Source organism: Peromyscus eremicus, chromosome 2, assembly GCF_949786415.1.
Source record: "Peromyscus eremicus chromosome 2, PerEre_H2_v1, whole genome shotgun sequence".
Classification (NCBI taxonomy): Eukaryota; Metazoa; Chordata; class Mammalia; order Rodentia; family Cricetidae; genus Peromyscus; species Peromyscus eremicus.
Genome location: NC_081417.1, coordinates 152,370,482 through 152,397,425, shown reverse-complemented (window position 1 = coordinate 152,397,425; position 26,944 = coordinate 152,370,482). Strand labels below are relative to the sequence as shown.

At 48.2% G+C, this 26,944-nt stretch overlaps 1 protein-coding gene across 2 annotated transcripts; it reads left to right on the top strand.

The window, feature by feature from the left end:
• The first annotated feature begins 1,997 nt into the window (after positions 1 to 1,997).
• On the top strand, positions 1,998 to 26,944 carry Szrd1 (SUZ RNA binding domain containing 1). Of its 2 annotated transcripts, none has more exons than XM_059255319.1 (4): positions 1,998 to 2,115; positions 21,953 to 22,002; positions 23,619 to 23,870; positions 26,372 to 26,944. In XM_059255319.1, exons 1-4 carry the CDS (start codon positions 2,065 to 2,067, stop codon positions 26,472 to 26,474), a joined length of 456 nt encoding a protein of 151 aa, XP_059111302.1. In that variant the 5' UTR covers positions 1,998 to 2,064; the 3' UTR covers positions 26,475 to 26,944. The 2 variants fall into 2 exon arrangements, with proteins under 2 accessions (XP_059111302.1, XP_059111301.1); XM_059255318.1 differs by having other exon boundaries at positions 23,616 to 23,870.

Below are 26,944 nucleotides of genomic sequence, written 5' to 3'. Positions count from 1 at the left end.
ATTAAAGGCCCAGAACAACTTCAGTAGCTGAGAAATCTGTCTGAGTTTAGATGCAATATTACAAACTTTTTGTTTTGTTTTTTTTGAGACAGGGTTTCTCTGTGTAACAGCTCTGGCTATCCTTGAACTCACTCTGTAGACCAGCCTGGCCTCGAACTTACAGAGATTTGCCTGCCTCTGCCTTCTGAGTGTTGGGATTAGAGGTGTGCACCACCACTGCCTGTTGAACTTTTTTTGAAACATGTTCTCCAGACTGACCTGGCATTCACAGACATCTGCCTGCTTCTACCTCCTGAGTAGTGTGATTAAAGGCCTGGTCTAACTAACATATTATTTTTTAGATAAACTCATTTATCTGACACATTAAATTATGCAAAGAAAAATATATGCAGCTGCATGAAAAGAACCATGTTTTCATATTACGAAACACACAGCAAATATCGAAAAATAATGAATTATAGAATAGAGCAAGGACTTAATGCAAAACAAACAAATAAACAAAACAAACAAACACCCCGTGCAGAAAAATGTCAGGCTTCTAACGTCACTGAACAGTACTCCACATGTTTCTCTATACTCTAGCTTCTTTCAAGTCTTTCCCACTTTCTGACATTGGCTGGAGATTGGTACATGCGACCTCTAATCCAAGCTGGCATCCTGGGGTCATCATCCCGGACTCTTCTGCAGGCCTGCTTCTAGATGGCATAATTTTCACTGTCTTCAGCTGTCATTTTTTCCATCTTTTCTTCTTGCTGCTTTTTCATTTTCCTTTAATCAATCGCTTTACCACGCTGGTCCGTCTTGATCAACCTCAGTTGAGGATCCGCCATGGTCCTTAGAGAGCCTAACTAAACATTTCATCACTGTGCACCACGTGCATACTTGGTGCCCACATGGCCAGAAGAGGGCATCCGATCCCCTAGAACTGGAGTTACAGATGGTAGATGGTTGTGAACTGACCCTGGGTCCCCTGCAAGAGCAGCCACTGTTGAGTATAGCCCCTAGAATACTGGTGTTTTTGTTTTTGTTTTTGTTTTGTCGAGACAGGGTTTCTCTGTGTGGCTTTGGTGCCTGTCCTGGATCTCCCTCTGTAGACCAGGCTGGCCTCGTACTCACAGAGATCCGCCCGGCTCTGCCTCCCGAGTGCTGGGATTAAAGGCGTGCGCCACTGCCACCAGCTCTGTTTTGTTTTTTAAATAATTATTTTTATTTTATTTGCATTGGTGTTTTGCTTGCATGTATGTCTGTATGAGGGTGTCAGATCTTGGAATTATAGACAGTTGTGAGCTGCCCTGTGGGTGCTGGCAATTGAGCCTGGGTCCTCTGGGAAAGTAGTCAATGCTGTCAACTGCTGAGCCATCTCTCCAGCCCTCTAACACTGTTTTATGAGTAAAAAATATTGTAAAAATTTCACCCTACAAAATAGAAACAATACAATGTTTTATTTATTTGTTTGTTTGTTTTAGTTTTTCAAGACAGGGTTTCTCTGCATGGTTCTGGCTGTCCTGGAACTCGATCAGTAGACCAGGCTGGCCTCTGCCTTCCGAGTGCTAGGATTAAAGTGCACCACCACTGCCCAGCTAATACCATCTTTTATGTATAAGAGATATTTTAGATCCTTTGTTGAAGTACTGCGATGCTTTCAGAATGTTGTAGAAAAAAATACATAACCTGCAGCTTAGAAAAACTTAGGCTCACTTTTTTTTTCTTTGTGATTCAAATTTTGGAGGAAGAATGGTTTTTCAATAATTGCCTGATCTTAGAGAAGATGGTTCCAAAGTACACAGTTCTCGAACTCAAGGAGATAACTTCACTTTGAACTCTCATCGGGTAAACGAGCTAAAGTGCTGACCTCAAGAAAGATGGACGTTCTCTCACTTCGCTGCCCTCTTCCATGATGGCCGACCAAGGTTCCCTCAGGGCCTGGCCTGGAGCCCCTTCCGGGCTGGGTGAGGGGGCGTGGTCCATTGAGGAAAGCCCTGCGTGCCTCCGCCCGCGACCGAGGCGCGCTTCAAGGCGCAGGCGCGGGGAGGGGTTGGGGGAGGAGGGAAAGCGGCGAGTAAGATGGAAGATGAGGAGGTCGCTGAGAGCTGGGAGGAGGCGGCAGACAGCGGGGTAAGGAGGAGCTGCTGCCCCGTGGCAGGGCCGGGCGGACCTGGCGTGAGGGAAGCCTCCGGGGAGCGGGTCTGGGGATAGTTTTCCCCAAGGAAGGGTCCCACACACCGGGCCGGAGGTAGAAGAGAGGCCCCCGGTCCCGGAGCGCCGTGAAGGCCTCTTAAAGGGGCCGTGTTCCATTTCTCCCTCCACCTTTGCCGGGTGCCTCCGCTCCGCGATGTGCGCGTCGTTCAGGGCACCCCACCCTCTACCCCGGGCTACTGTCTCTGGTCCCCGTGCCGCAGGGACCATTTTAAAGTTCATGTGCTCTGTCTGATGAAGGAGGGGCTCGGGCAGCTTGCCTGGCTCGGAGGACGAGCGGGAGGAGGCCCCCAGACAGCGGGGAGCAAGCAACCATGTGTCCTCTGGGACCACTCGGCGCTGAGCCGAAATCCCCCGCCGCTCTGCGCCTTCCGCCTCGGTGGGCGAACCTGTTTTTTTTTTTTTTCTTTTTCCTCTCAGTTTTACTCCGAGAGCCCGAGGCAGTTGGGTTTCCTGGGGATCTCAGCAGAGCTCCCCTAAACTCAGCAAGCATCCGCCCTTTCCCGAGACCCACCCAAAGATCTGTGCAGTGGGGAGGATCTCGGAGTATGTTCGTCTGAGTGGAGGGAAGGGAGGAGAAGGGTGTGATTTGTAAGATAGCTCCATGCCTGCGAGGAGAAGGGGAGATTACCGATCGGAATGATTTGGGAGTTTTTGCTTGCCTCCAAAAGTTACAGGGGGAAAAAAAAAGTATCCCAAGTAGGAACTCTCCTACTAGGTTCGTGGTTAATGTGGTAATTTCAGAGTTTGAGGTTCGACAGTAATCCTCCTGGAGACGGAAATGTCTCGCTGGTGACCATGTGTCTGCGCTTGTGCCGAGCTGGCCTCCGGTGACATCCATCTCAAAAGCTTATGTGTGGGGAGTCACATACACCAGGGTAGAAGAGGAGCTGGGTCTGTCTGCTCCTGGCGCTTCGGATCGGTGCAGCAGTGGGTGTATCTTCACAGGAATGTTGAAACTTGGCTTCCAAGTTTTTTTCCGCTGGTTCAGCATTTCTCGAAAGATTGGTGATGTTTTCCCACTTAACATAATCGAGCATTTGAAGGAGTGCTTGGTTCAGAGATGGTTAGTAGTTTTAAGATACCTTCCAGCTTGAATCAAGAAAGCAAGCTAAAGGTTCTTTGATTGTTTTGGTTTTGTTTTTTTTCAGACAAGGTATCTCTAAGTAGCCTTGGCTGTCCTGGAACTCACCGTGTAGACCAAGCTTTCCTTGAATTCACAAGGATCTGCCTGCTTCTGCCTCCCAGGTGCTGGAATTAAAGGCATGCGCCATCAAACCCAGCAAGTTACAGATTTTTATAGAGAGCAACAGGTGTCATTTGGGTGTTTATTCATTCCAGAAATATTTTCGAGTGTTCACAACAGTGACTTCTGCCAGAAAATGCACAATTTCCGGTAGAGGCGTTTATGGACTGCCACTGGGAGGAGTGAATCATCCAGACACCCTCATGTCACCCCCTGCATTAAAAAAAAAAAAATCAAAAGAAAAAGAAAAGCCTTGTTTGTTTTTAATCACATTTATTCACTTATTTACTAGCCTGGAACTCAGAGATCCACCTGCTTTGGCCTCCCAAGTGCTGGGATTAAAGGCATGTTGCATGATTATGTGTATCTTTTATTTAATTCAGTTTTGAAACAAGCTGCTTGGAAGTTGGCTCTGCTTTTATAGACAGGATATTGAGGTTTGGGGATTTGACTCAAAGACTGATTTCAAAACGGACTTCCTTTGCTACCATTTTGCCACCTTTTTACCTTGAAAAGACTTGAGTTGGGCATTATTTGTTTTTTATTTTTCCATGTTGTTGATCATATCCCCAGGCTACATATATACCAAGCATAGACTCTAAGTTGCTCCCTTGCTCCTCTAACCTCTGGGTGCTTTGTTTTGTTTGTTTGTTTGTTTTGTTTTGTTTGTTTTTTAGACAGGGTCTCACTATGTAGTCCGAGCTGGCCTGGAATTTACTGTGTAGACCAGGCTGGTCTGGAACTCACAGAGATCTGCCTGCCATGCTTTGGCTTCCCAAGGGGAGTGCTGGGATCAAAAGTGTGTGCCACTCCCAGCCTTCTTTTTAAGATTTGTTTTTAGTTGAGAAAGTGAGAGTGTGCATACCTGTGCTCATGAATGTGTAGGTGCATCAGGATGTCATAGGATCCCCTGGCCATTGTGAGCCACTTGATGGGAGTGCTGGGAATGGAACTCCAGTCTTCTGCAAGAGCAGCAGGTACTTCTTAACCCCTGAAGTGTCTCTCCAACCATTGGGCTTCATTTTTAATGTTTGCTTTGTTTTTGAGACACAGTGTCTTACTTAAAGTTTCAGAGGGTATTAGTTCATGGCTATCATGGCAGGGGGCGTGATGGCAGGCAGGCATGGTGCTGGAGCTAAGAGCTTAACATCCTGATCCTTAGACAGCAGGCAGAGAAAAAGACATTGGCTCAAAGGCCATACCTCCTAATCCTTCTCAAACAGTTCCACACACTGAGGGCCAAGCATTGAAACATAGTCAGTGGTACTATTCTCATTCAAACCACCACATAAGTTTTCAATGTGTAGCTCTGGCTGGCCTGGAATTCACTGTGTAGATCTGGTTATCCTTAAACTCTTAGAGATCCACCTGCCTCTGCCTCCCAAGTGCCTGGCCTCAGGTGTTTATTTGAAGATTTTTGTTTGTTTGTTTGTTTGCAAATGTTGCTGGCTGCAAAGGAATACTCCTGACTCAGCCTTCCAATTGCTGGGATTATAGACATGGGCTACCACACCTGGCCTCTAAAGTCTGTCATGAATTTGATTCCTTTAAATGTGTACCTTTGAAGGAGAAGGGTGGTGGGGGAGTGAAGCATGTTCTTATCACTGCATCCAGTTGACTTCTGTATGTTTTTCAAATGCAGGCAGTTGCTGGTGTAAAAATTCTTAGCTACAGGTTGCCTGGTCTCCCTGCTGGTAATGAGTTTTGAATATGCCCAGCCTCAAAAAAAGAAAAAGCCAAAAACAAGCAAGCAGAACAAAACTTGGGTAGAAGCAGAGAGAAGATTAGCAAATGGGAGTTGGCTGATTGTAAAATTGAGTGTCCAGAGTCCATGGATCCAGAGGCACTGTTATCCTTGGGATCGCTGCCCTCCAACACTGCAAAGTTGGATCATGCTAGAATTTCTTTCCACTGTGTCAGGATCTGAAGTCATTTTTTTCCTTTCTTGAGTGTCTTCAGCAGACCCAGTATACTATGGTTGTTCCACTTATGGAAGGGCCAACTTGAAGAATCACCTCAGGTAGTTTGTAAATAGGCTGCTGCTCATCTGTGGATGCTTCCCTTCTGTATAATTGCTCCTTTGGATGTTTCTTTCAGAGAGGTTACAGCCACAATCTAAAGACAATTCAGAGTGTAACATACCTTTCATCAAAGAAATGCTTCTTTAAAAATGTGCCTGGTGGGAGAGGTAAAATGTAGAACTGAGTTACTATTGATTCAGACCTTATTGATAGGGAGTGCCCTGAGGATTTTCCCAGGGCCTTTCCTATGTTAAGCACAGGCACTACCTCTGTGGTAAACCTTCAACCCTGCTTCAAATTTTAAATGGTGTCCTTCATCTTCAGCAAATCTCAAATGGCAATGAGAGGGGTTTGTAATTGGAAGACATCTTCCTGCCCCAAAAACTAGATCAGCAATTGTTTTTCAAGACAGGGTTTCTCTGTGTAGCTCTGGCTGTCCTGAAACTCACTCTGTAGACCAGACTACCCTCGAACTCACAGAGATCCACCTGGCTCTGCTGGGATTAAAGGCATGCATCATCATGCCCAGCCTCATTTCTGATGGTTTGAAGCTAGTTTATATACACCAGTTGTTTAGACAAAAGGAATACATAAAGTATGGCCTAACTAATCTTGTTGGTGGTGAGCCACCTCAACTAGAAAGAGGTGGGTGACAGATGAAGTTAGATTGATGCTTATAATTTTCTCATTTTCCTATATCCCTGAAGTTTTTTTTCTTTCTCAAATTAAGCAACTAATGGGAAGAAAATATCTTTTTTTCACATTTATTTATTGTGGTGGGGAGGGGAAACTCACATGTGGAGGTCAGAAAACAACTTGGAAGAGTTGGTTCACTTTCCACCGTGTGGGTTCCCTGGGTTGAACTCAGGATATTGTGGTGATATTGTGTCCCCCAGTATATTGTGCATCCTAATAAACTTATCTGGGGTCAGAGAACAGAACAGCCACTAGATAGACATAAAGGCCAGAAAATGGTGGCACAAACAACTTTAACCCTACCATTCTGGAGACAGCGATACATCCAGATCTCTGTGAGTTCAAAGCCACACTGGAAACCGCCAGGCATGATGACACACACCTTTAATCCCAGGAAGTGATGGCAGGAAGCAGAAAGGTATATAAGGCGTGAAAACCAGGAACTAGAGTCTTGTTAAGCTTTTAGGCTTCTAGCAGCAGTTCAGCTGAGATCCATTCGGATGAGGACACAGAGGCTTCCAGTTTGAGGAAACAAGATCAGCTGAGGAATTGGCGAGCTGAGGTTGGCTGTGGCTTGTTCTGTTTCTCTGATCTTTCAGCGTTCACCCCAATGTCTGGCTCTTGAGTTTTTTATTAAGACCCTTTAAGATTCGTGCTACAGGGTATCAAGCACCTTTATCACTGTACAAGCTTGTTTTTTTAAAAGGAGGGTCTTTATGGAGCCCTTAAACTCAAGAACCTCCTGCCTCTAGGATTATAGATGTGTGCTTCCACATCAAGCTCTCCCAACCCCCTTTTTAATTGGTTGTACCAAGAATGGAACCCAGAACGTCATGTGTGCCACCAAGGGCTCTATTGCTGAGCTCATTTCCAAGCTCAAGAAAATGTCTTGTGCAAGTTAAAGGATAACTAGTAACTGTCTTCCGGATTGAGAATTCAGATGTGTGTTTACTTTACACCTGAGTGAGCCAGTCATCCGGACATTGCCCCATCAGTGGTGCTTGGTGGTGTGAAAACCTATAAGAAAGTGTCCATACACATATCAATTGTGTCTCAGACACTGGGGCCCTGTCCAGTGAAAGAGTGAGAGGAACAGCAATGCTTTGTAGAAGTGCAAATGGGGTGCTGTGACTGGTACCAGAGAAGGTCTCGTGTAGGACCTTATGCTGCCATGAGCTTTGAAAGACCAAGAGCCAAGAATATGGTGCACACCTGCAATCCCAAGGCTCAGGAAGCTGACTTCATGAGTTTGAGGGCAGCCTGAGTAATACAGGGAGACTGTCTCAGGAAAAAAGAGAACAATAAAAGATTTGAAGGTTGAACTGAACGGAGCTGTGCTGTCTGGTCACTGGGCAGGTGGTAGTGTGGCTAGTGCATACATGGATGAGGTGGTGCGGGGAGGGCTGGGAACACTGCAAGATTTCCTTCTGGCTGGAGGCACTAAGGTTGGCAGGGCTCAGTGGAAAAAGATGGAGCCAGAGAGGCTTGCAGGGGCGCTTTGAACTTGCTTCTGGGAGCTGGAACTTTGTTCTTAAAGCAGTGGAAAGTTTTAAATAGCTGCTTCCCTACCCTTCTCCCTGCCCCTTCCTTTTTTTAGCAGAGGCAAGATATATTGGATTTACATTTAAGAAATTAAATCTTTACCTTTCTTTGGAGGAGTGGCCACATTCTGCAAGGTGTGGCTGTTGTCATTTTTGAATGTGTTGTTGGGCACAGTTGACTGTGTAGCGGGCACAGTACAACAGATGAGTTAGTTTGGGGCTCTGTGGTGCCGATTTCCTTCTGTCCATCTTTATGGTAAAGGAGACACCGAGATCTGCCAAGCCTGAAGGCTTCTCAGCAATTTCTCATCTTTTCAGAAGTCTGAGTCCTAGGACCTGCAGTATTCTCCGAAGGGGTTTTCTGCAGAGCTTTTGGCCAATTTAGGCGTGATGACTGTGAGGCGGCTGTCCCTGAACTCTGGAAAGAGATCTGCTTTCCTGGCCAGAGAAAGAAGGATAATGAGCTTTTCAACAGTGGCTCCCAGCCCTTTTCACCGGGGCTGCATGAGGGGCCTGTTCTCAGCGTGCTCTGGGCACTCGAGGGAGCTGCCATGGTTGCAGTGGACTGCGGGCCTTGCCTTTCCTTCTTCAGGAGAGAATTGTGTCTCTCTAAAGCTGTTGGTGAAATCCTGCAAGAGAAAGTTGCTATTGTGGACATGTAGTGACCCAGACGAGTTCTTGGGGCCAGCTCTCTTAAAGTCCTCTCCTCTAGAGGACATTGGCCACCCTTAGTGATCATCAATTCCCACTGGGTCAGGTAGCTGGCCTCCACAAAGCACAGTGTGTTTTCTTAATGTTTTCCTCACTGACATAACAGTAACAGATTGTTTATTTCTCCTGTGAAGACAGAGACTGACTTGTTGGTTTTCTAGGAGGAGGCTGCATTTAAATACTTTACCTGCCTGTGGCCAAAGTATGGAATGTTTTTGTTTTGTTTTTCAGGACAGAGTTTCTCTGCATAGCCCTGGCTGCCCAGGAACTCATTTATTATTTATTTTTGTAGTACTAGGGATTGAATTTGGAGCCTTGTGTCTAGTGTAGGCATAAGTACCACTGAGTTTATAGCTGAAGTCCTCTGCTGTTGTGTTGTTTTTAGTAATGCAGTGGTAGCTGATTCTATAGCTCGGGAAGAGTACTGCCTGGCATGCCATCAGAAGCACTATTAACTAACTCCAGAGAGTTCAATACATAATAGTTTTAACTCTCTTAGACTCTGACACATAGCTTCCTAACATCTTATTCTTTCAGGATGTTGAGCCGAACATTAGGATTAAAAAAAACAAACACCACAGGAATTAGGAAAAAATCCCATCAGTGGTTTGCATGTATATTATCTTGTCCCTGGTGCTGAGACATCCCCTCTGTACACAGGAAGTAAGTCATTTTGTTCTAAAAGAATAGGAAATGTAGACATTAGAAACTTTGGTGCTTGGATGAGTTGTATAGGAGTGTGGAAAGGTCAGGATTGGCGCTTCCCCCCCCCCCCCCCCCCCCCCCGTTTTTTTGGTTTTTCAAGACATCGTTTCTCTGTGTAGCTCTGGCTGCCCTAGAATTCACTCCGTAGACCAGTCTGGCCTCGAACTCAGAGATCTGCCTGCCTCTCAAGTGCTGGGATTAAAGGCATGTACCACCCCAGCCCAGCTACGATTATCACTCTTTATGAACCAGTTTGTGATTTGGCCTTCGTGCCTTACATGGTGTCCTAGTTAGGGTTTCTGTTGCTTCAAAGGAGCACCATGACCAAAAAGCAAGTTGGAGAAGGAAGGGTTTATTCAGCGTACACTTCTACATCACAGTTCATCGCCAAAGGAAGACAGGGACTCAAGCAGGAGCCTGGAGGCAGGAGCTGATGCAGAGGCCATGGAGAAGTGCTGCTTATTGGCTTGCTCCCCATCCTTTGCTTAGCCTGCTTTTTTTTTTTTGGCAGTGGGGTGGGAGTGGGTTGAGACAGGGTTTCTCTGTGTAGCAGAGTCCTGGCCTTCCTGGAACTCGCTCTGTAGACCAGGCTGGCCTCGAACTCAGATCTGCCTGCCTCTGCCTCTTGAGTGCTGGGGTTAAAGGCTTGTGCCACCACTGCCCGACTTTTTTTTTTTTTTTTTTTTTTTTTGTCAGTCTGCTTTCTTATAGAACCCAAGACCACCAGCCCAGGGATGACATCACCCACAACGGGCTGGGCCCTCCCCCATCAGTTACTAAGTAAGAAATTGCCTTACAGCTGGATATTATGGAGGCATTTTCTCAGTTGAGGCTCCCTCCTCTCTGATGACTCTAGCTTGTGACCTAAAACCAGCCGGTACACAAAGCCTTGGTGACCCTCCAGCTGTCGGTTCCTCTGTTGCCTGTCTGCACGGCTCGCTGGGGAACAGACAGTCCCACTAAGCTCCTGCAGACCCGTTCTGGAAGGGCTTGTGAGACAGTAAAGTGAGCTCTCACTACACCTTCATGTTCATTATCACTGACCTCCCATCTACCCCTGCTCAAAAAGGAGATCACAGGTCAGGTTCAGTCCCTGTGTTCCAGAGTCTTGTGAGTTGTTTACATGAGCTTGTCACCGGTAATTAACTAATGAAGTGCGATAGGAGCTTTGTTGGGGGTTCCTTTGAAGTTCTCCATGCTCTCACCTGAGCTTGACCTGCTTCTGTAACATGGGTGAGCTAAGACATTCCCACCTCAGGAGCTTGAGTTGAGCGCTGAAAAGCCTGTTTTAACACCCAGAACAGCCAGGTGCTGGCTGATGGAAACCTTAAACAAAACATTCCCTCCTTTATTTTCTCACTTTGTAGCCCAGGTGGGCCTTGAACTTGTGATCCCATCCCCCTGCCTCTGCCTCCCTTCCTTCATCTGGCTTGAAATAACTTTTTTTACACTTGGCCAGGTGAAAAAGAGAATATAAATATTTTTTGCTTAGGATTATTGGGCTTGAGTGCCCTCACTTCGGTCCTGGTTGCTTTCCTCTCCTGGAGTCCCCTCTTTGTGTTCTCTTCTACCTGCTGAGGGCCACTGACTGATTCAAACTAGACTTTGAAAAGAGCACACCCTTGGGTGTCCAAATAAAATTTGGAGGTGGTGTCATAGTAACTTGATTAGCCCTCCAAGCCAGCCCACTTGGGAGTTTCTTTGGGAAGGGTGGCAAGGTGTCTTCATTAGGAAGAATGGGTTGCCCATTGTTTGTTCCGTGTATGGTCACACACGTCACTTTTCCTGGGGGTTTCATGCCAGGTCTGATTCTGGGGCAGCTAGCTTCCTGCCTCTCTCTCAGCTCGGTCTCATTTGTAAAACTTAATTGATGGGTTTGACCCGGGGGGCTGGAGAGTGAAGGCTGGGGTGGGAGCTGTGCTTTGTGTGGGTGTTAGTCACTGCCCTCCAGCCCCTGGCAGCACAGCCTGAGGGCTCACAGGTTAAGACAGCCCGAGGGTCTCTTGCTTGCGGTCTCTGAGGACTAGTGTACAGTTTCTTCTGTACAAGTCATGCTTCTCAGTGCTGTGTGAAAACCACACTGGTGAAACAAATCACAAAGTGGAGTGCTATAGACTTTGCCCTCTTTATTTGCCTGCATGGATCCCCTCCCACGCTGATGAAGTGTCCAAAGCCAAACGATCCATTGTGTCAGGGCTGCAATTTTCAGTGTCTGAGGCCCTCTCTGCTGGGGTCCTTTTAAATTACTGGGTCTGGTTTCTGCTGAAGGGCTATTTCCTTTTGTAGCTTGCCTGGCTGACCATGAAGTCATTCTGCCCTTCTTGGAAAACCTGGGCTCATTTGAACCCGGCTTGCCTGGGTGCAAAAGCTGGTTGGCTGTGTGTCCTTTAAGTCACCACTTGAGGATGCGCTAATTGAGGAGGCTATTACACCCAGTGGTTGTGGCAGGGATTGGAGATGGTGACCAGAGAAGGTACCACATTAGAGACTACAGATCCTGCTATCCCACCAAGGAATAGATACACACAAGTCTCCACACACACAATGGAGGGTATGGAACAGAGTCTCACTCATGCATAGTCCGTATTCTGCCTCTGAGCTGCACCCCCAGCCAACCTTAGCTCCAGTTTGAATGTGTGTAATCACCTCCTTGGACACTGACAACCCCAGTTGAAATCCTGGCTCCAGTCCATACTGGAGTGTCGTGACATAACCTCTCAGAATTGGTTCTTTTCCATCTGTAAAATTGGGACAGATCTAAAATTGCGCCATTAGGACTGTTAACAGATTGGTGTGTGGGGCATTGTTTTAGGCTCCTGAGCCAAGTGTGGTGCATGAAGCATGTGCTCTCAAAGCTCTGATGGGTGAGATGGCCGGCAGGTTTCTTATGTGCTCACAGAGGAAGGCAAATGGATTTAGGAGCATAGAAAGTATTAAAGACTGGGCAGAATGCATTTTATAAACCTGGGTTAGAGAGGCCAAAGGTAACAGAACTGGTGTGATGGTTCTACACCTGTAACTCCAGTTTGGGGAGCCTGAGGCAGGAGTGCTTGAAGTTCCAGGGGCAGGTGGGTCTCTTAAGTTTGAGGCCAGCCTGGTCAACATAGTGAGTTCCAGCCAAGGCTATGTAGAAAGACCTTGTCTCAAAAAATCAAAACCAAAACCAAAAATACCAGAACAGAGTGAAAGATAAGACTTCAATGCAGGAGTGGCTGTGCAAACCTGCCAGGGCATTCCAGGAGGGACAGTGAGTGTGTGGGCCTGGGGCTGGGTCTGCGGGACAGTGGGGGCCAGTGCCGTGGCTCAATGGGTAGGGAAGATGGCCCAGAGATCGGAGGCCCTGGGAGCCAGATTTGGTGGACATGTTCATTAGATGGAATTACCTCATAGTAAGAAACCTTGGTCGGTTTTAAGTCACTCTGGCTGCTGTGGGGAATCCAGGTGGAACGGGCAAGAACCAGGGGATGTTGGTGATTGGGACTGCCATTGTGAAGAAAGTTTAGCATGTATTTTGAAAGCAGGACTAACCCTGAGCTGTTGAAGAGGCCTGTAAATAGGGCATCAGGGTCTTTGGCCTGAGCTGCTATAAGCCTGTGTGGCTGTAATGGTAGATGAAGCAGGCTTGGGTGGGCCCACAGTCATAAGTTGATACTTAAAAGTCCGAGTGTGAGTCCAAATGACACTTAAGTATATATCAGTGTTTGTAAAGCTGTGGACCTACTCGAGGTATAGACAGAAGAGCCAGGTGTGGTGGTACATGTCTGTAATGTGGTGGTAATGTCTCCCAGCACTTGGGAGGCTGAGGCAGAGGATTACCATGAGTAATCGTTATCAGCAAGGCCTTATCTCGAAAAGAAACCAACCCAGGGCCAATTAAATGGCTGGGGGTGGGGGAGGTTGAGGCACTTTCTGCTAAGCCTTGCAAATTGAGTTTGATCCCCAGGCCCCACATGGTAGGAAGCAAGAACCTCCAACCTCCAAATGTGTAAGATAAATAAACATAGAAAGGAAGAAAGGCCAGACACAGTGGCACAGGCCTTTAATCCCAGCACTTGGGAGGCAGAGGCAGGTGGATCTCCCTGAGTTCGAGGCCATCCTGGTCTACAGAGTGAGGTCCAGGATAGCCAGGGCTACATAGTGGGACTGGTCTTGAAACAAACAAGCAATAAATGTATAAAAGAAACCAACCCCATGATGGATGTAGAAGAGGTGTCTGAACTGTGGGGCTTCCAGCCTCCAAAGGCCAGGAGGGTGACAAGGAGCCCCGGGGGGGGGGGCAGAGATAGGATCTGGGGAGTGGTGTATGGGCCAAAAAACAACTCCTCAGGAAGAAACTGGGCAATTGCTGCTGGAAGGCTGAAGGATTGAGGAGTCAGAATCTATGAGGCTGGCAGCTGTGGGCTCCTTGGCAGTTTTGGCTGAGTGGAAGTCAGGCCTGATTAAAGCCAGGTGGTGAGTGTGGTTCAGGCAGGGCCTGCAAATAGCATTGGGTACTAAGTGCTACTTGCTTCTAGGCTGATAATGCCCCCCCCCCCCCGGGGGGTGGTGGTGGTGGTTACCTCAGCAAACAATGTTCTTTATATTGGGACCATGTCTTATTCTAATGTTAGACCCTAAAACCATGTTCAGAGGAAGGTGTCACATGAGCGCTTTTGTGTGTGTGTGTGTGTGTGTGTGTGTGTGTGTTTTGAGACAGTCTATTATATACCTCTAGCTGTGTCCTGGAACTTGCTACGTAGACCAGGCTGTCCTTGAACTCACAGGAATCCACCTTCCTCTGTCTCCTGAGTGCTGGAATTAAAGGTGTGTATTACCATACCTGGCATGTTTTTATTTATTTTTAAATTTTGAGACAGGCTCATCATATAGCCCTGCCTGGCCTAGAATTTGCTATGTAGGCCAGGCTGGCCTAGAACTTACAGAGATCCGTCTACTACACCCAGCCTAATATTTTAAATTTTACTCAGTATATCAGAGTGGTATTTATTATTCCATCTTGTACTCCATGTTAAAGATTTTTAAAATACGGAGGTAGAAAGATGGCTCAGTGGTTAAGAACACTTGTTGCTCTTGCAGAGGACCTGGGTCAGTTCCCAGCATCTGTGTGGTACCTCACAACAGCCTGTAACTCCAGTTCCAGGACATCTGATGCTGTCTTCTGGCCTCCACAGGCAGCAGGCACACAGATGGTGCACACATATATGCAGGTACTCACACACATAAAATTCAATACATAAAATTAATTTTTTAATGATTAAAAGATTACAACTGTGCTATTTTGCACTCTGAATTGAGTGGGAACTCTGGTGTACGTTTGGCACTTACAGCTTGAGAGGTGTACAGCTAGAGCTGGTGCAGAGGGGGGTTGTCCAGAGGGCTCTCCAATACTGGGCCAGTGGAGACACCCTGAGAGCTGAATGCTTGGTGGGAAGGGGGGTTTCGGGGAACCTTTTGCTGACAGGTAAGACCAACCTGTCTGGAGGCGCCGCACTTCAGGAAGCATCTTCTTTTCCTTCTTTCCTGCTACTTATCTTTTCATCCTCTTTTCCCCTGTTTCTTGTGCCCTTTTCTCCTTGCTTTGATCTGCTCGACACTTCCTGCATTTCAGGGCAGGATTGCTCTCCACGCACTGGTCTTGCCACAGTACTGTTCACACACACAACACACAGCTTCTGTGGTTTGTTTATGTCTCCCACTGTCTGGGTTCTGCTCACCTCGGCCCCAGGGCTGAGGACATCTGCTTTGCTGCAGGTTTTCCTCAAACGATGCTCTTCAGCTCTCTCCTCTCCTTTATCAAGGAGGAGTAGAGTGGACGTGAAGACTCTGACAAAGCCTAGGCTTCCTCGGGGAGTCAGAGCTAGATCCTGTGCCCTGTGGTGACCCACTTAATTAAAGTGGAATGTTTTCCCTCACTGTGGGAGTAACAAAGGTGGGAGGGATGTTTTGTGGGAAGTGGAATGGAAAACAGGCTTGGCCAAATCTGTACTGAAAGGCCAGTAGTGGGCCCAAGGCCTCAGCTCTTAGAGAGCGCCTCTCTCAACCCCTCAAGGATGCTTTTGGCTTTTTGTTGTGTGCTTTAACTTAGCCCATACACAGTTTGATTCTTTTTTTTCAGGTTTGCTTTTATAGTTTTTTAAAGGCATCAAAAGCACATATACCAGTATTTATAATTTGAACTATCTTGGACATTTGCTTAATTTTTGAACCTGAGGTGCCAGAATTTTGGGTGCTTCCCCAAGGATGGGGTTGCCAGCAGTAGAATGAGTAGGAACAGCCAGCCCAGCCAATCAGAGCCAGTGTCTCTGCTGCTGGCTGACATGTAAAACTGCAGGACTGCAGCGCAGGCACAGACATGGGCTCTGCAGGTGTTTGGAGAGCCCTGTGGGTTGCAGCACATCTGCACTAGAAATGGCCTCTACAGGCACCAGGACCTTCTTCTGCCCGATTGTTCTGCTGTAGAACAGACTTACTGTTAAAAATTGCTTCTCTGCAGGGTGGTGGTGGTGCACACCTTTAATCCCAGCACTCAGGAGGCAGAGGCAGGAGGATCTCTCTGAGTTTGAGCCCAGCCTGGTCTAGTCTAGAGCCAAAGCCTCATTGAAAGCAGCTTGCTGGACTCTGAAGGGTTAGGTTGGTTGCAGTAGTCAGCAAAGAGGTCCTCTTAGCTGCTAATGTGGGGTGGGAGAGTTCACCATCCCCCTTGGCTGGATACTGTGGCGGGGTGGGGTGCTGGCAACAGCAGTTCAAGCCCCAGAAAGGACAAGCCACTCCCTCCCACCCTTTTGAGTTCCTGGGAGTATCTGGGCTTGTTCTTCTGTGAGCCAGGCCGGTTTGACTCTGTCCCTCAGGGCTTCACTACCCTGGATACCTGATGAAACATTTCCTGGGCTTTCTCATCTGAGACAGGACACTGCAGTAGTGCTGTCTGCTGCTCTTCAGAGGCCTCCAAAGCCTGCTTGCTCTCCTCTGCCTGCCCTTCCTCCTTCCTCTCCGCTTCTCACTTCACTGAGTTTCTGTCTCATCCACCTTTTAATATGGTGGTGGGTTTTTTGGGGGGTGTGATGGGGGGGATTTGTGTGTATGTATTTGTTTTTAGGCTTTTGGTTTTTAAAGATTTATTCATTTTATGTATATAAGTGTTTTGTCTGCACACCAGAAGAGAGCATTGAATTCCTTGGGGCTACAGTTAGATGGTTATGAGCTGCCATGTGGGTCCTGAGAATTGAATCCATGACCTCTGGAAAAGCAGCCAGTGCTCTTAACCACTGAACTATCCTCTAGTTCCATTTTTTTAAAGATTTATTTTATTATTTGTGTGCATATGTCTGTGTACAAGTATGTATACATGGATGCAGGTGCTTACCAAGGCTGAAAGAGAGCTTCAGATCCCCTAGAGTTATAGGCAGTTGTGAACTACCTGATGTGGGTACTGGAACTCGGGCTTCTGAAAGAGCAACAAGCACTCTTTTTGGTTCTTTTGAGACAGGGTTTCTCTGTGTAGTTTTGGTGCCTGTCCTGGAACTCGCTCTGTAGACCAGGCTGGCCTCGAACTCACAGAGATCCACCTGGCTCTGCCTTTTGAGGCATACACCACTGCCACCCGGCCCAACAAGGACTCTTAACCACCAAGTAAGCAGTCTCTCCAGCCTGCTTTGAATTTTTTGAGATGACATCTTGCCATGTAGCCCAGACTTGCTGGGAACTTGTGGCAATGCTTTCTCATCCTCCCAAGTGCTGGAATTACAGATGTGTGTCACCATGTCTGGCCTACATCTTGTGTGTGTGTGTGTGTGTGTGTGTGTGTGTGTGTGTGTGTGTGTGTGTGTATAGTGAACGTGTGATGACTCACCTGTGCATCTGAAATTGGAGGCCAGAAGTTGACTTATCAACCTCCACCTCATTTTTTAAATTTTTGTAAATTTTTTTTATTTTGGAGACAGAGCCACTCACTACATCTGGAGCTCGCTATTTTAGCTAGGCTAGCTGACTAATCACCATCAAGCCCTTAGGACCTGACCATCTCCTCCCCCAGGACTGGGTTATAGGCTTGTATTGCCATGCCCAGCTTTTACTTGGGTGCTAGGAATTGGAACTCGGGCCCTCAGTTTACCCAGGCAGCTATCTCTACAGCTCATTGTCTTTGTTTTATTTTTTATTTTCTGATTTAGGGTCTCACTCTGTAGCCCAGGTTGACCTGGAACTCACTATGTGGTCTAGACTGACTTCTGACTTAGGGTGAACCTCCAGCATCAGCCTCTCAAGTGCTAGAATTGCAGGCATAAACCACCATACCTGGCTCTGGCCACCTGTGACTGTCACAGGAGCAAACCTTCGGGTGTAACTGTCCTTGCCTTTCACACATATCCCTATCCTTTTGTCTCTCTTGTTCCTACACGGGTTATGACAGTTTCCTAAAGTGGGCTGGGACTGGGGAGACGGACGATTCAGTGAGTAATGGTTCCTGCTGCTGTGCCAGACCCACATGAGAAGGAGAGAGCCAGCTCTAGAAAGACAGCCTCTGCCGTTCAGACGTGCACCATGACAAGAACATTCACCCAGTAAATGTTCAGCTTGAAACGTCGGTTATTTTATTGAAACAAAGTCTCACTATATAGATAGATAGCCTTGGCTGTCCCGGAACTAAAAGTGTGTAACACCCTGCCAAGTGTATTTTTTTTACGTGTGTAAGTGTTTTGTCTGTGTCTTTGTGTGTACACTGTGTGCACACCTAGTGCCTGTGGAGACCAGAAGAGAGTGTCAGATCCCCTGGGACTGGAGATATAGACAGTTGGGACCTGTCATGTGGGTGCTGGGAATTCATTGAACCTGGGCCCTCAGGAAGAGCAGCCAGTGCTCCTAACAGCAGAATCATTGTCTGTCCAGCCCCTCTTCTGGCTTCTGCATGCAGTACACATAGATACATGCAGGCAAAACATATAAAAAAATTATTTTAATAATAAAATAGGCTATTTGAGGCCCTTCCTTGCTCCCTGCTCCTCTGGAATGATCTTTTCTCCGTCACACTCCCGCCAGGGGCTCTACAACACATCCCCTGTGAGGGTAAGGGCATCAGTAGCCAGTGAAGCTAAGCTTCCTTTCAGGTGAGTTAACTTGGAGCTGCTGGTGTCTGCTTTCACTCACCTGCGGCTGTAGACGCTTCTTTACCTCCCAAAGGACCATCCTGTCCAAACACCATCCTTCATTCCATGGTTTCTCTTTTTCTGGCTTTGCTCTTCTTCAGACAAGAAGCCTGTGGTTTGTCATTTTCATTGTCTTTTGAGATCAGGCCGCTCTATGAAGTCTTTTGCTTAATCTTTAAGTGAAATTGGGACCCCTAGGAAGAGCCAGAGTTCCATCCTGCCTCAGCCTCCAAGCATGGTATCATCAGCCATGCCCAGTGTTCATATAGTATAGCCCAGTGGAGCATGTGATAGTCAGGTTTGGAAGCTAATCTTTTACATGGAGTTGGACCCAGAGAAAGGAATCCATTGCGCTTACCAGAACACAATGTCATCTTCTGTCACCAAAGTCTTCTGTAGGAGAGGCACGGTGCACCCAGACAATCCTCAGCTGCCCATGGAGTATTTATGTCCCTCTTTGCCCATGTCTACTCATAACAATGTCAGGGCTTCAGTGTTTTTTTGTCCTAGCCATGGAGCTTGATAACACCGTCAAGGCTCTGGGCATCTTTGTTTAAAAATAAATAAATAAATAAATAAATAAATAAATAAATAAATAAATAAATAAATAAATAAATAAGGTGATTTGATCCTATTTGAGACTGGAATCTCCAAGCTGATACTTCCCTGTGACACAGCAATGTAGGCCTGTGGGTCCCTGGAGGAGACTCCTGTTGTCCTTGGAGTCTGCCCTGTGGGAGAGTTGTAACTGGGCTGAGTTTCTCAGAATGAGCCTGGGAGCAAATGGATTGATTGGAAAGCTGTGCCCAGAGCCAGTGGACTGACTTGATACCTGGTTCAAGGCCATCTCCAGCTGCTGGCAGACTGGTCTCCCTTCCACTTGCTGTCCTAAGTGCTCTGCAGACTGTCAGCTCCACTCCACCAGAGCGGCTTGGCTTTGTGTCTCATTCTGTGACCTGACGGGAGACCCTCCTCAGCTTTTGTTTAGCCACCCTGCCCAGCAGGATGGCTGGCACGGGACTTGTAGTTTTAGCAGTGCCAGTGATGTGGCTTGGGGAGATGACAGGATCATATCTGAAGGCTTTCCCAGTGGCTCACCACAGTGTAGACATATTAAGATGACGTGCCACATTTGCTGGTCATGACTGGCTGGGGACAGAGGCATGTTTACTCAGGTGGTTCCTCATGTCCTCCTGAAGGCTTCTCTATCCACCCTGCTCCATGTGCAGGTACTGGGCAGATGGTTTTTCCTGTAGTTCTAGAGAAGGAAGCTCAGATTTCACCAGTGGGCCAAGGCAGCTTGCCTCTGTCAGTGTCCTTTGACCCTTGCAGGGATAGGAAAGTGAGAATCCACACAATGAATTTTTTCCCCTGTAAAAATCATGAATTGGAAGATTTTGAAAATAGCACATCCAGTCTTGTCAAACCTTGGCAGTGGCCTGTCCCTGTCTTTAGCTGGGGCCAATGATCTTTAGGCATGCCACCCCTTTGCTGCCCCAGGTATGTCCCTGCATATATAAAACTTGGCTCCTTGCATATATAAAACTTGGTCGGGGCAGGTGCGGGTCTAAATCTTATTTGAAAGTGTTTAAATCTCACAGATGCTAAAACTGTGTTAAGATGGGGAAGCTGGAGTCAGCAGTGGGGAACTTAATAGAAGGCTTGGGACTGGAGAGAGGACTCAGTTCAAACCCCAGCACCCGGATTGGGCAGCTCACAAACATCTGTAACTTTAGCTGCAAGAGTTCTGATGCCTTCTGGACTCCAGGGGTGCCACACAGGCCCGCACATACACTCAGACACACCTGCACACTCACAAATAAAGAGGCTGCCATTGCATTTACCCTTGAAATGACACTGCATTCGCGTAAATTCCTAGAATTAGTACTGATTTGCCATGAGCTGTGCTTGATATAGAATATGTGTCTGTCAGAAGCATTCTGGTCACCGTGGCTGCATGTTTTCTGTGCATTGACTCTGACGGGGCACAGCTGTATTCCAGCTGGGGCGGAAGGTCTTCCGGCCTTTCCAGGGTGCCCCAGAGTTGATGGTGCCTCCCAAGCACAGTACATTGTGTTGCCTAAAGTGAATGGCAGTGATTCTACTTAAATCTAGCTTCTGGTAGTAGACGTTTGTATTGTTTGTAAGAGATACAAATTAGGAAAGATGGAAAGGAACCTTCTAGAAAACACCATTAAAGAAAGTTGGCCTGATTGTATGACTCTACCAGTGGATTGAACACCAAGATCACTTCGAGCCTATCAGCTATTTGGTTTGCTAACAGTGATTCTCTCCGTAGACAATAGTTAGGTAAATCTGTGGAACCTTAGATGATTCAGATGGATCTGGCTAGCTTAAACTGCCTCCTCACTTCTAGAGCACAGCCATTCTCAGGACATTTTGCACACTGGGTGGTGAGCAGAGGAATTGTGACTGTGGCTGTGGTTTGGAATGTGGTCTTTGAACTCCTTATCTGATACCCAGCCTTCACTCCCCTTAGTGCTGGGATTGTGGGTGTGTGCCAAGACACTGTCTCTCTTGTGTCTTAGAAACAGGGTCTCCAGCCTGGGCACTGACTTTGACTTTGGGAGCTGTTCCTTACTGTGGAGGCTGCCCTGTATTGCAGGACACTTGGCAGTAGCAGCCCCTACCTCATCCCCTACCATAGTCACAACCAAAAATGTCTTGACCTTGCCAGATGCCCCTCAGGCAAAAATCACCTGTGGCTGAGAGCCCTCTGCAGAGAAACACTTGCTGAGTACATAGTCCCTTCCCTCCGGGAGCTGGTCCTCGGAGAGTGGGACACACACAGAGCCTGGAGGTTGAGCCTCAGCCCTGTGCCTGCCCCCACTTCATGTGCAGGTATCTGGAATCCCTAGTGTTAGGTACAGAAGGCTCCCCCAGGCTGAGGTACTGAACGTGTGGGATGATGGTCTCACCTGCTTACCCTCAGCCTCTTTCTTACCCTTTTCTACAATGCTGGCTTTGTGGTAATCAGGTTTTATGAGAAATCTTCCCTCTGAGTCACCCTTAGATTCCCTGGGTCCACTTTGGAGACAAACAGCAGGCTTCTCTCACCCCCTTTCCCTAAATACTGGCCACAGAAAGCTGGGGTCAATACAAACTAGATTATGAGCTAGTTGACACGTGTGGCTGTGAAGGGCTGTAAAAGGGAGAGTCAGCCCCAGGAGCAGGTGCTCAGTGCATTGCTGGGATCAGAGAAGACTGCAGGGGAGAGGAGGCGCCTGGGCTGTGCAGGCTCAATGGGGCAGCTCACTGGATTCTGGGGACTGATAGTTCAGTCCTGTTCTAGTGCAGAACAGGACCAGTAGATTAGAAGAGTGGGAGAACAGAGCTCAGATGTGGTCCTTCTAGCAGTTGAGTGGGGAATGACTTGGTTAGACGTGTGTTGAGAAAGTTGGAGTGGTTGGAGTGACTGAAGGACAGAACAGGAGACAGGCTGGAGGCTATGCAAAGAACCCAGCCTAATGGTCAGGTCCCCATATTGTGGTCATGGGGCTAAGGGGAGATGGACCTGCAGAGGGAACTAGGTCCCCAAACCTCAGGTCTAGTTGGAGGACACAGCCATGTCCCTGGCTAGAGAGAGGACACTGCCCTTAGCTTGGAAAAATAGAAACTTAAGGTTTTATTTGAGAGAGATTTTTTTCCACTTTTATATACATTTTTTTCCTCTAGGAAATAGACAGACGGTTGGAAAAAAAACTGAAGATCACACAAAAGGAGAGGTAAGGCTGATGTCTGGCTTGAGGGCTCATGCTCTCTGCCGCTGGAGAGCTGGGCAGGCAGTGTTCTCCAGCTGGCTGGTAGCGGTAGAAGGTTAGGCTCCTGGGCAGCTAGCTCTTCCCTCCCAGTAGGAGGCCAGGACACTGGATAGAGGCTTTGGGATGAGGCTAGGTGGGCCCTATGTGAGGTCATCTCATTGAGAGAGGGAAGGTGACAAATTGCAAGGTTTGGGTTTAGGTGTGATTGTGCCCCAGGGCTCTGAGGTGTAGAGTGAGTTGTTCTCCTCCAGACATGGGTGTCTTTTGTAATGAAGAGTTTGGACAGATGATTTCTCAGTGACCTTGGTGACTTGCAGTTTAGGGTATTATGAGAGTATCTTGGAAGGAAAGATTCTAGGGAATTCTTGAGAGACCTTAAAGAATTGCTTTGTCACATCCATGCGGCATGGGAAGTGGGTTTCAGAGTGGGTGACTTTGGGCTTAGGTAACCCAGGGACAAGCAACAGTAGCAGCTACAGTCACTCCCCCAGGGTATTCTGGGAGACCCCTGCCCCACACTGGCTTTCCAGACTCCCTGCTGTTGTGTCGGACTGCTGGCTCCTTTACTCTTCCCAGGAGCTACCCACTATGGTCACAGGCCCTGTCCCATGCTACCCCCACCTACCCAGGACCCTTCCACCCGACTCAGAGCACATAGCTTCCACTGTTCCTGACAACCCAGGCTCTGGCAAAGGTCTCAGTGGTTGTGAGCAAGAGCTGGTTGACAGGTCTGGGGTGGCCCTGGTGGCTGGTGTGGATGTTCATCCTGCCTTGCTCCTGTTCTTATCTGTGGCTTCTGTTTCCTCCCTCTCCATGTTGTTGGCCTCTTTGTGTTTGGGGAATTTCACTTCTGCTTGTGGCCACCTGGCATGGATGTGCACATTGACTAACCTTGGACAATGCTTCTCTTTTGAGCATTGCCAAGCACTGTTTCTATGATCGGCCTTCGCCCTAGCCCCGCCGCCGCTGCCCAATAGAGCAGAGAGCCCTGGTAAGGGAGATTCTCTGCTCAAAGGCTCTGGTATGGAGATGACTTGCTTGTCTGGTGCAGCCTGTCTCTGAGAGGCACAGGTCACTGGCCAGAAGGCAGAGAAAGTTTGGTAAATCCTGTCTTGCTTATTGCCAGATAGGGTGGTATAGCAGGTGCCTGTGTATTGTCTTATTTTGAGAACATGCTGTGGGAGACCTGGACAGAGGGGCTCCCAGCTTACCAGCCTCTCATACTCTGGTCTGTGTAGGGAAGCTGGGGTTTTCTTCGAAGTCGTTGAATTTTGGGTGTGGAATGTTTTGGCCTCAAGGGCCAAATGGTGCTTGCTGGGCCTGTTATACACATGGAGAGGAAGTCCCAGGACACAAGGTGGTGAGCTGGCCTCTGCAGGGTTAGAGCTGTGGAGCAGTTTCTGTGCCCCACAGAGCTGGTGGCAAGGCTGATGTCCTGTAGAGGAGTGGGAGTGCAGTTGTCTGGTCATGGGCCAGGTGAATAGTGGAAGGGGGAAGACAGTGATGAGGAGCGTGGGGGACTTGATGGGCCTTCTAGTCATTGTGGGATTTGTGAAGTTATATTTGCTCTTTGTCAGCAGGAAATCCAAATCTCCTCCCAAAGTGCCCATTGTGATTCAAGACGATAGCCTTCCCACGGGGCCCCCTCCACAGATCCGCATCCTCAAGAGGCCCACCAGCAACGGTGTGGTCAGCAGCCCCAACTCTACCAGCAGGCCAGCCCTTCCTGTCAAGTCCCTAGCACAGAGGGAGGCAGAGTACGCAGAGGCCCGGAGGCGGATCCTGGGCAGTGCCAGCCCTGAGGAGGAGCAGGAGAAACCCATCCTTGACAGGTGAGTGTGGCTGCCAGCGGTAGCAGGGCAATGAGAGGAACAGGTAGAATGTGCCCCACACCAGCCTGCTGGGTACCTTTATGTGGGTTTTGGGAATCGAACCAACGTCCTCAGCTTGAGAGGCAAGCACTGTACTAGCAAAGCTCTCTCCAACATAGGGGGCTGTGGGGTGTTAAGTGTGGTTGGCTGATGGGCCCCCTCCACAGTGTACAGGCGCCAGGAAGCAGGCTGCACAGAGATGAGAAGGATGGGCTTTGAGTCAGGTTCTGTCAGCCGCACACGTTACAGCTACTTAACCTGATGTCTGATCTGAGAAGTAGGATAATGGCCATACCTGCCTTGCCAGCTAGCCATTGGGAGCGTACTTAACAGTGAGCAAATGGCCGTAAGGTGCTGAGTCCTGCCCAGAACCCAGAAAAGCCCAGTGTTGTTGCTGGGTCTCTAGCAGCCCCATGTGAGTTTTTCCTGAAATTTTAGTATTTTTACTTGTCTTTTTTTTTAATTTTAGATTTGTATTATGTGTGTTACTTTCTGATAACATAGCATTTGTTAAAACTGCCTTTGGAGCAGGATGGTGGTGGCGCACACCTTTAATCCCAGCACTGGGGAGGCAGAGGCAGGCGGATCTCTGTGAGTTTCAGGCCAGCCTGGTCTAAAGACAGTCAAAGCTACACAGAGAAATTCTGTCTCGAAAAAACAAAACAAAACAAACAAACTGCCTTAGGGTGCTGAAGACAGCTCAGTCGGTAGAGCACAGGCATGGAGGACCTGAGTTTGGATCCCCAACACCCACGTAAAAGCCGGGCACAGGCTTCCAAACCTGACTGCCTAAGTCCAGTCTCTGGAACCCTCCCAGTGGAGAGAGAACCAGCCCCGGCAGTTTGTCCTCTGACCTCCATACTCATGCTTTGGGGTGCACATGGACACTCATGTACATACATACAATAAGTTTAAGTTTTTTGTTTTTTTTTTAAAGAAAATATGATTGAAGATTGAGGAAATGTTGTCACATACATGCACACATGAACACACAAAAGCCTGTATTTGAGACAGGGTCTCATGTAGTTCAGGCTAGCCTCAAACTCACTACTGTATAAAGGATAACCTTGAATGCTGATCCTTCTATCTCTACCTCCTGACTGCTGGGATTCCAGGCATATACCACATCACCCTGTTTATATAGACCTGGAATCAAACCTAGGGCTTCATACATGCTAGGCAAGTACTCTGCTAAAACACATGTCCAGCCCATGAGTTTTGTCCTTTGAGATAGTTTCACCCTGTAGCCTAGGCTGGCCTGGCAGTCCTCCTGCCTCAGCCTCCCCAGCGGTAGGGTTATAGCCACACCACACCAGACTCTCTTTTTTTCTTTTCTCCCAAGTGTTGGGGACTACACTGTTGGCAGGCAGCCTGTCTCCACGATTGACCCCAGTCCTCCACCCTGAGGCCATCTTTGGCTTGCTCTTCTGGGCTTGGACAATTGATTGAGGACAAGGAAGTCTGTACCTTCTTGGTGGTGGTTTGGTTTGCCTTTTGGCTTTTTGAAACCAGGTTCTCACACATGCTGGCATAGAATTCAGTGTAGCCCAGCCAGCCTTGCTCTCAGGGTGGTCCTCCTGCCTCCCCAGTGCTGTTAGAGGCATGTGCCACCATGTCCAGTGCGGTCTGTTTTTGAAGGAACATCCATTCTGTTTTCTCCTCTTAGTCTGCACCTGTCTGGAGTGGGCAAGTCCATTTCCTTCTGTCTTCTCTAGTACTAGGAGTCAGCAGCTAGCCTCCTGGTTTGGAGGGATGGAGGAGGCAGACAGGTGGGTGCCAGCTTGCTTCTGAGTGCAGAGCTAGGGGCCCAGCACTGGAACAGTCTGTGGCAGTTGGTTCTGTGGAAGATGTGGTGTCCATGGCTCCTCCCATCCTGGGATGGGGTGTACACACTCCCTCTACTTACAGATAAGTCAAGGCAAATGAAAAGCGGGCAGTGCTGTAATTGCTAGAAGTTAACATAGACCGTGGACCATTAGCTCCTTCCCACAGGAAAATGTCCCTAGTCTGCTTGCCAAAGAAGTAGGCTCAGTTCCTCCAGTTGGCTGGTCACCCCACCCTCAACCATAGGTTGATTTTAAGGTTCAGGGACTTGAAACTGGAAGGGACTTAGTTGGTATTAGTGCTGCAGCACAAGCAAGAGGACCCCAGTTTGAATCCCCAGCGCCCACATAAAGGCCGAGCAAAGCTACAAGTGACTGTAACCCCACGTTGGATGGGGCAGAAGGCTGTAGAAGGGCTAAATGGATCCCTGGAGCTCATTGGCCAGCCAGCCTAGTCAGTTGGTGTGTTCCAGGTTCAGTGAGACCCTATCTTGAAGAATAAGGTGGAGAGCAGTAGAGGACGACACCTGACGATCTTTGGCCATGCACACACCTGTGCACACATGTCCCTGTGCTCAGCAAATGTTATTATTTGGGCATCTTTTATATCCTCAAGGCCTTCCTCTTATCTTCCTTTAGGCCAACCAGGATCTCCCAACCCGAAGACAGCAGGCAGCCCAGTAATGTGATCAGGCAGCCTTTGGGTCCTGATGGGTCACAAGGCTTCAAACATCGCAGATAAATGCAGGCAAGGAAGGATGCTGCTGCTGCCACCGCTGCCGCCACCGTCGCCTCCTGGATTGTCTGCCATGGGTCGCACTGCCGTGGCAGACATCTGGACTTGAGCAGAGGGAACGACCTGACTTACTTGCACTGTGATCCCCCTTGCTCCGCCCACTGTGACCTTGAACCCCATGCACTGTGACCTCTGCCTCCCCCCCTTCCCACTGTGATTGGCATGTTGACAAGGGCTGTCCCAAGTCAATAGAAAGGGAAAGGATGGGGACTAGGGGAGGATTGGGGGAACCTACCAAGGACTCAGAGTCGAGGGTCAGACAGTGCCACTTGGGGTCCAGCCAGTGCCAGCAATAACAGTTTATCATGCTCATTAATTTGGGATTTCAAAACACAAATGAGAACTTCCCCCACCCACCCCAAGTGCATGTCGCCATCACTTAAAAGTAAGTTCCATTGAAAATATCCTTTCCTTTT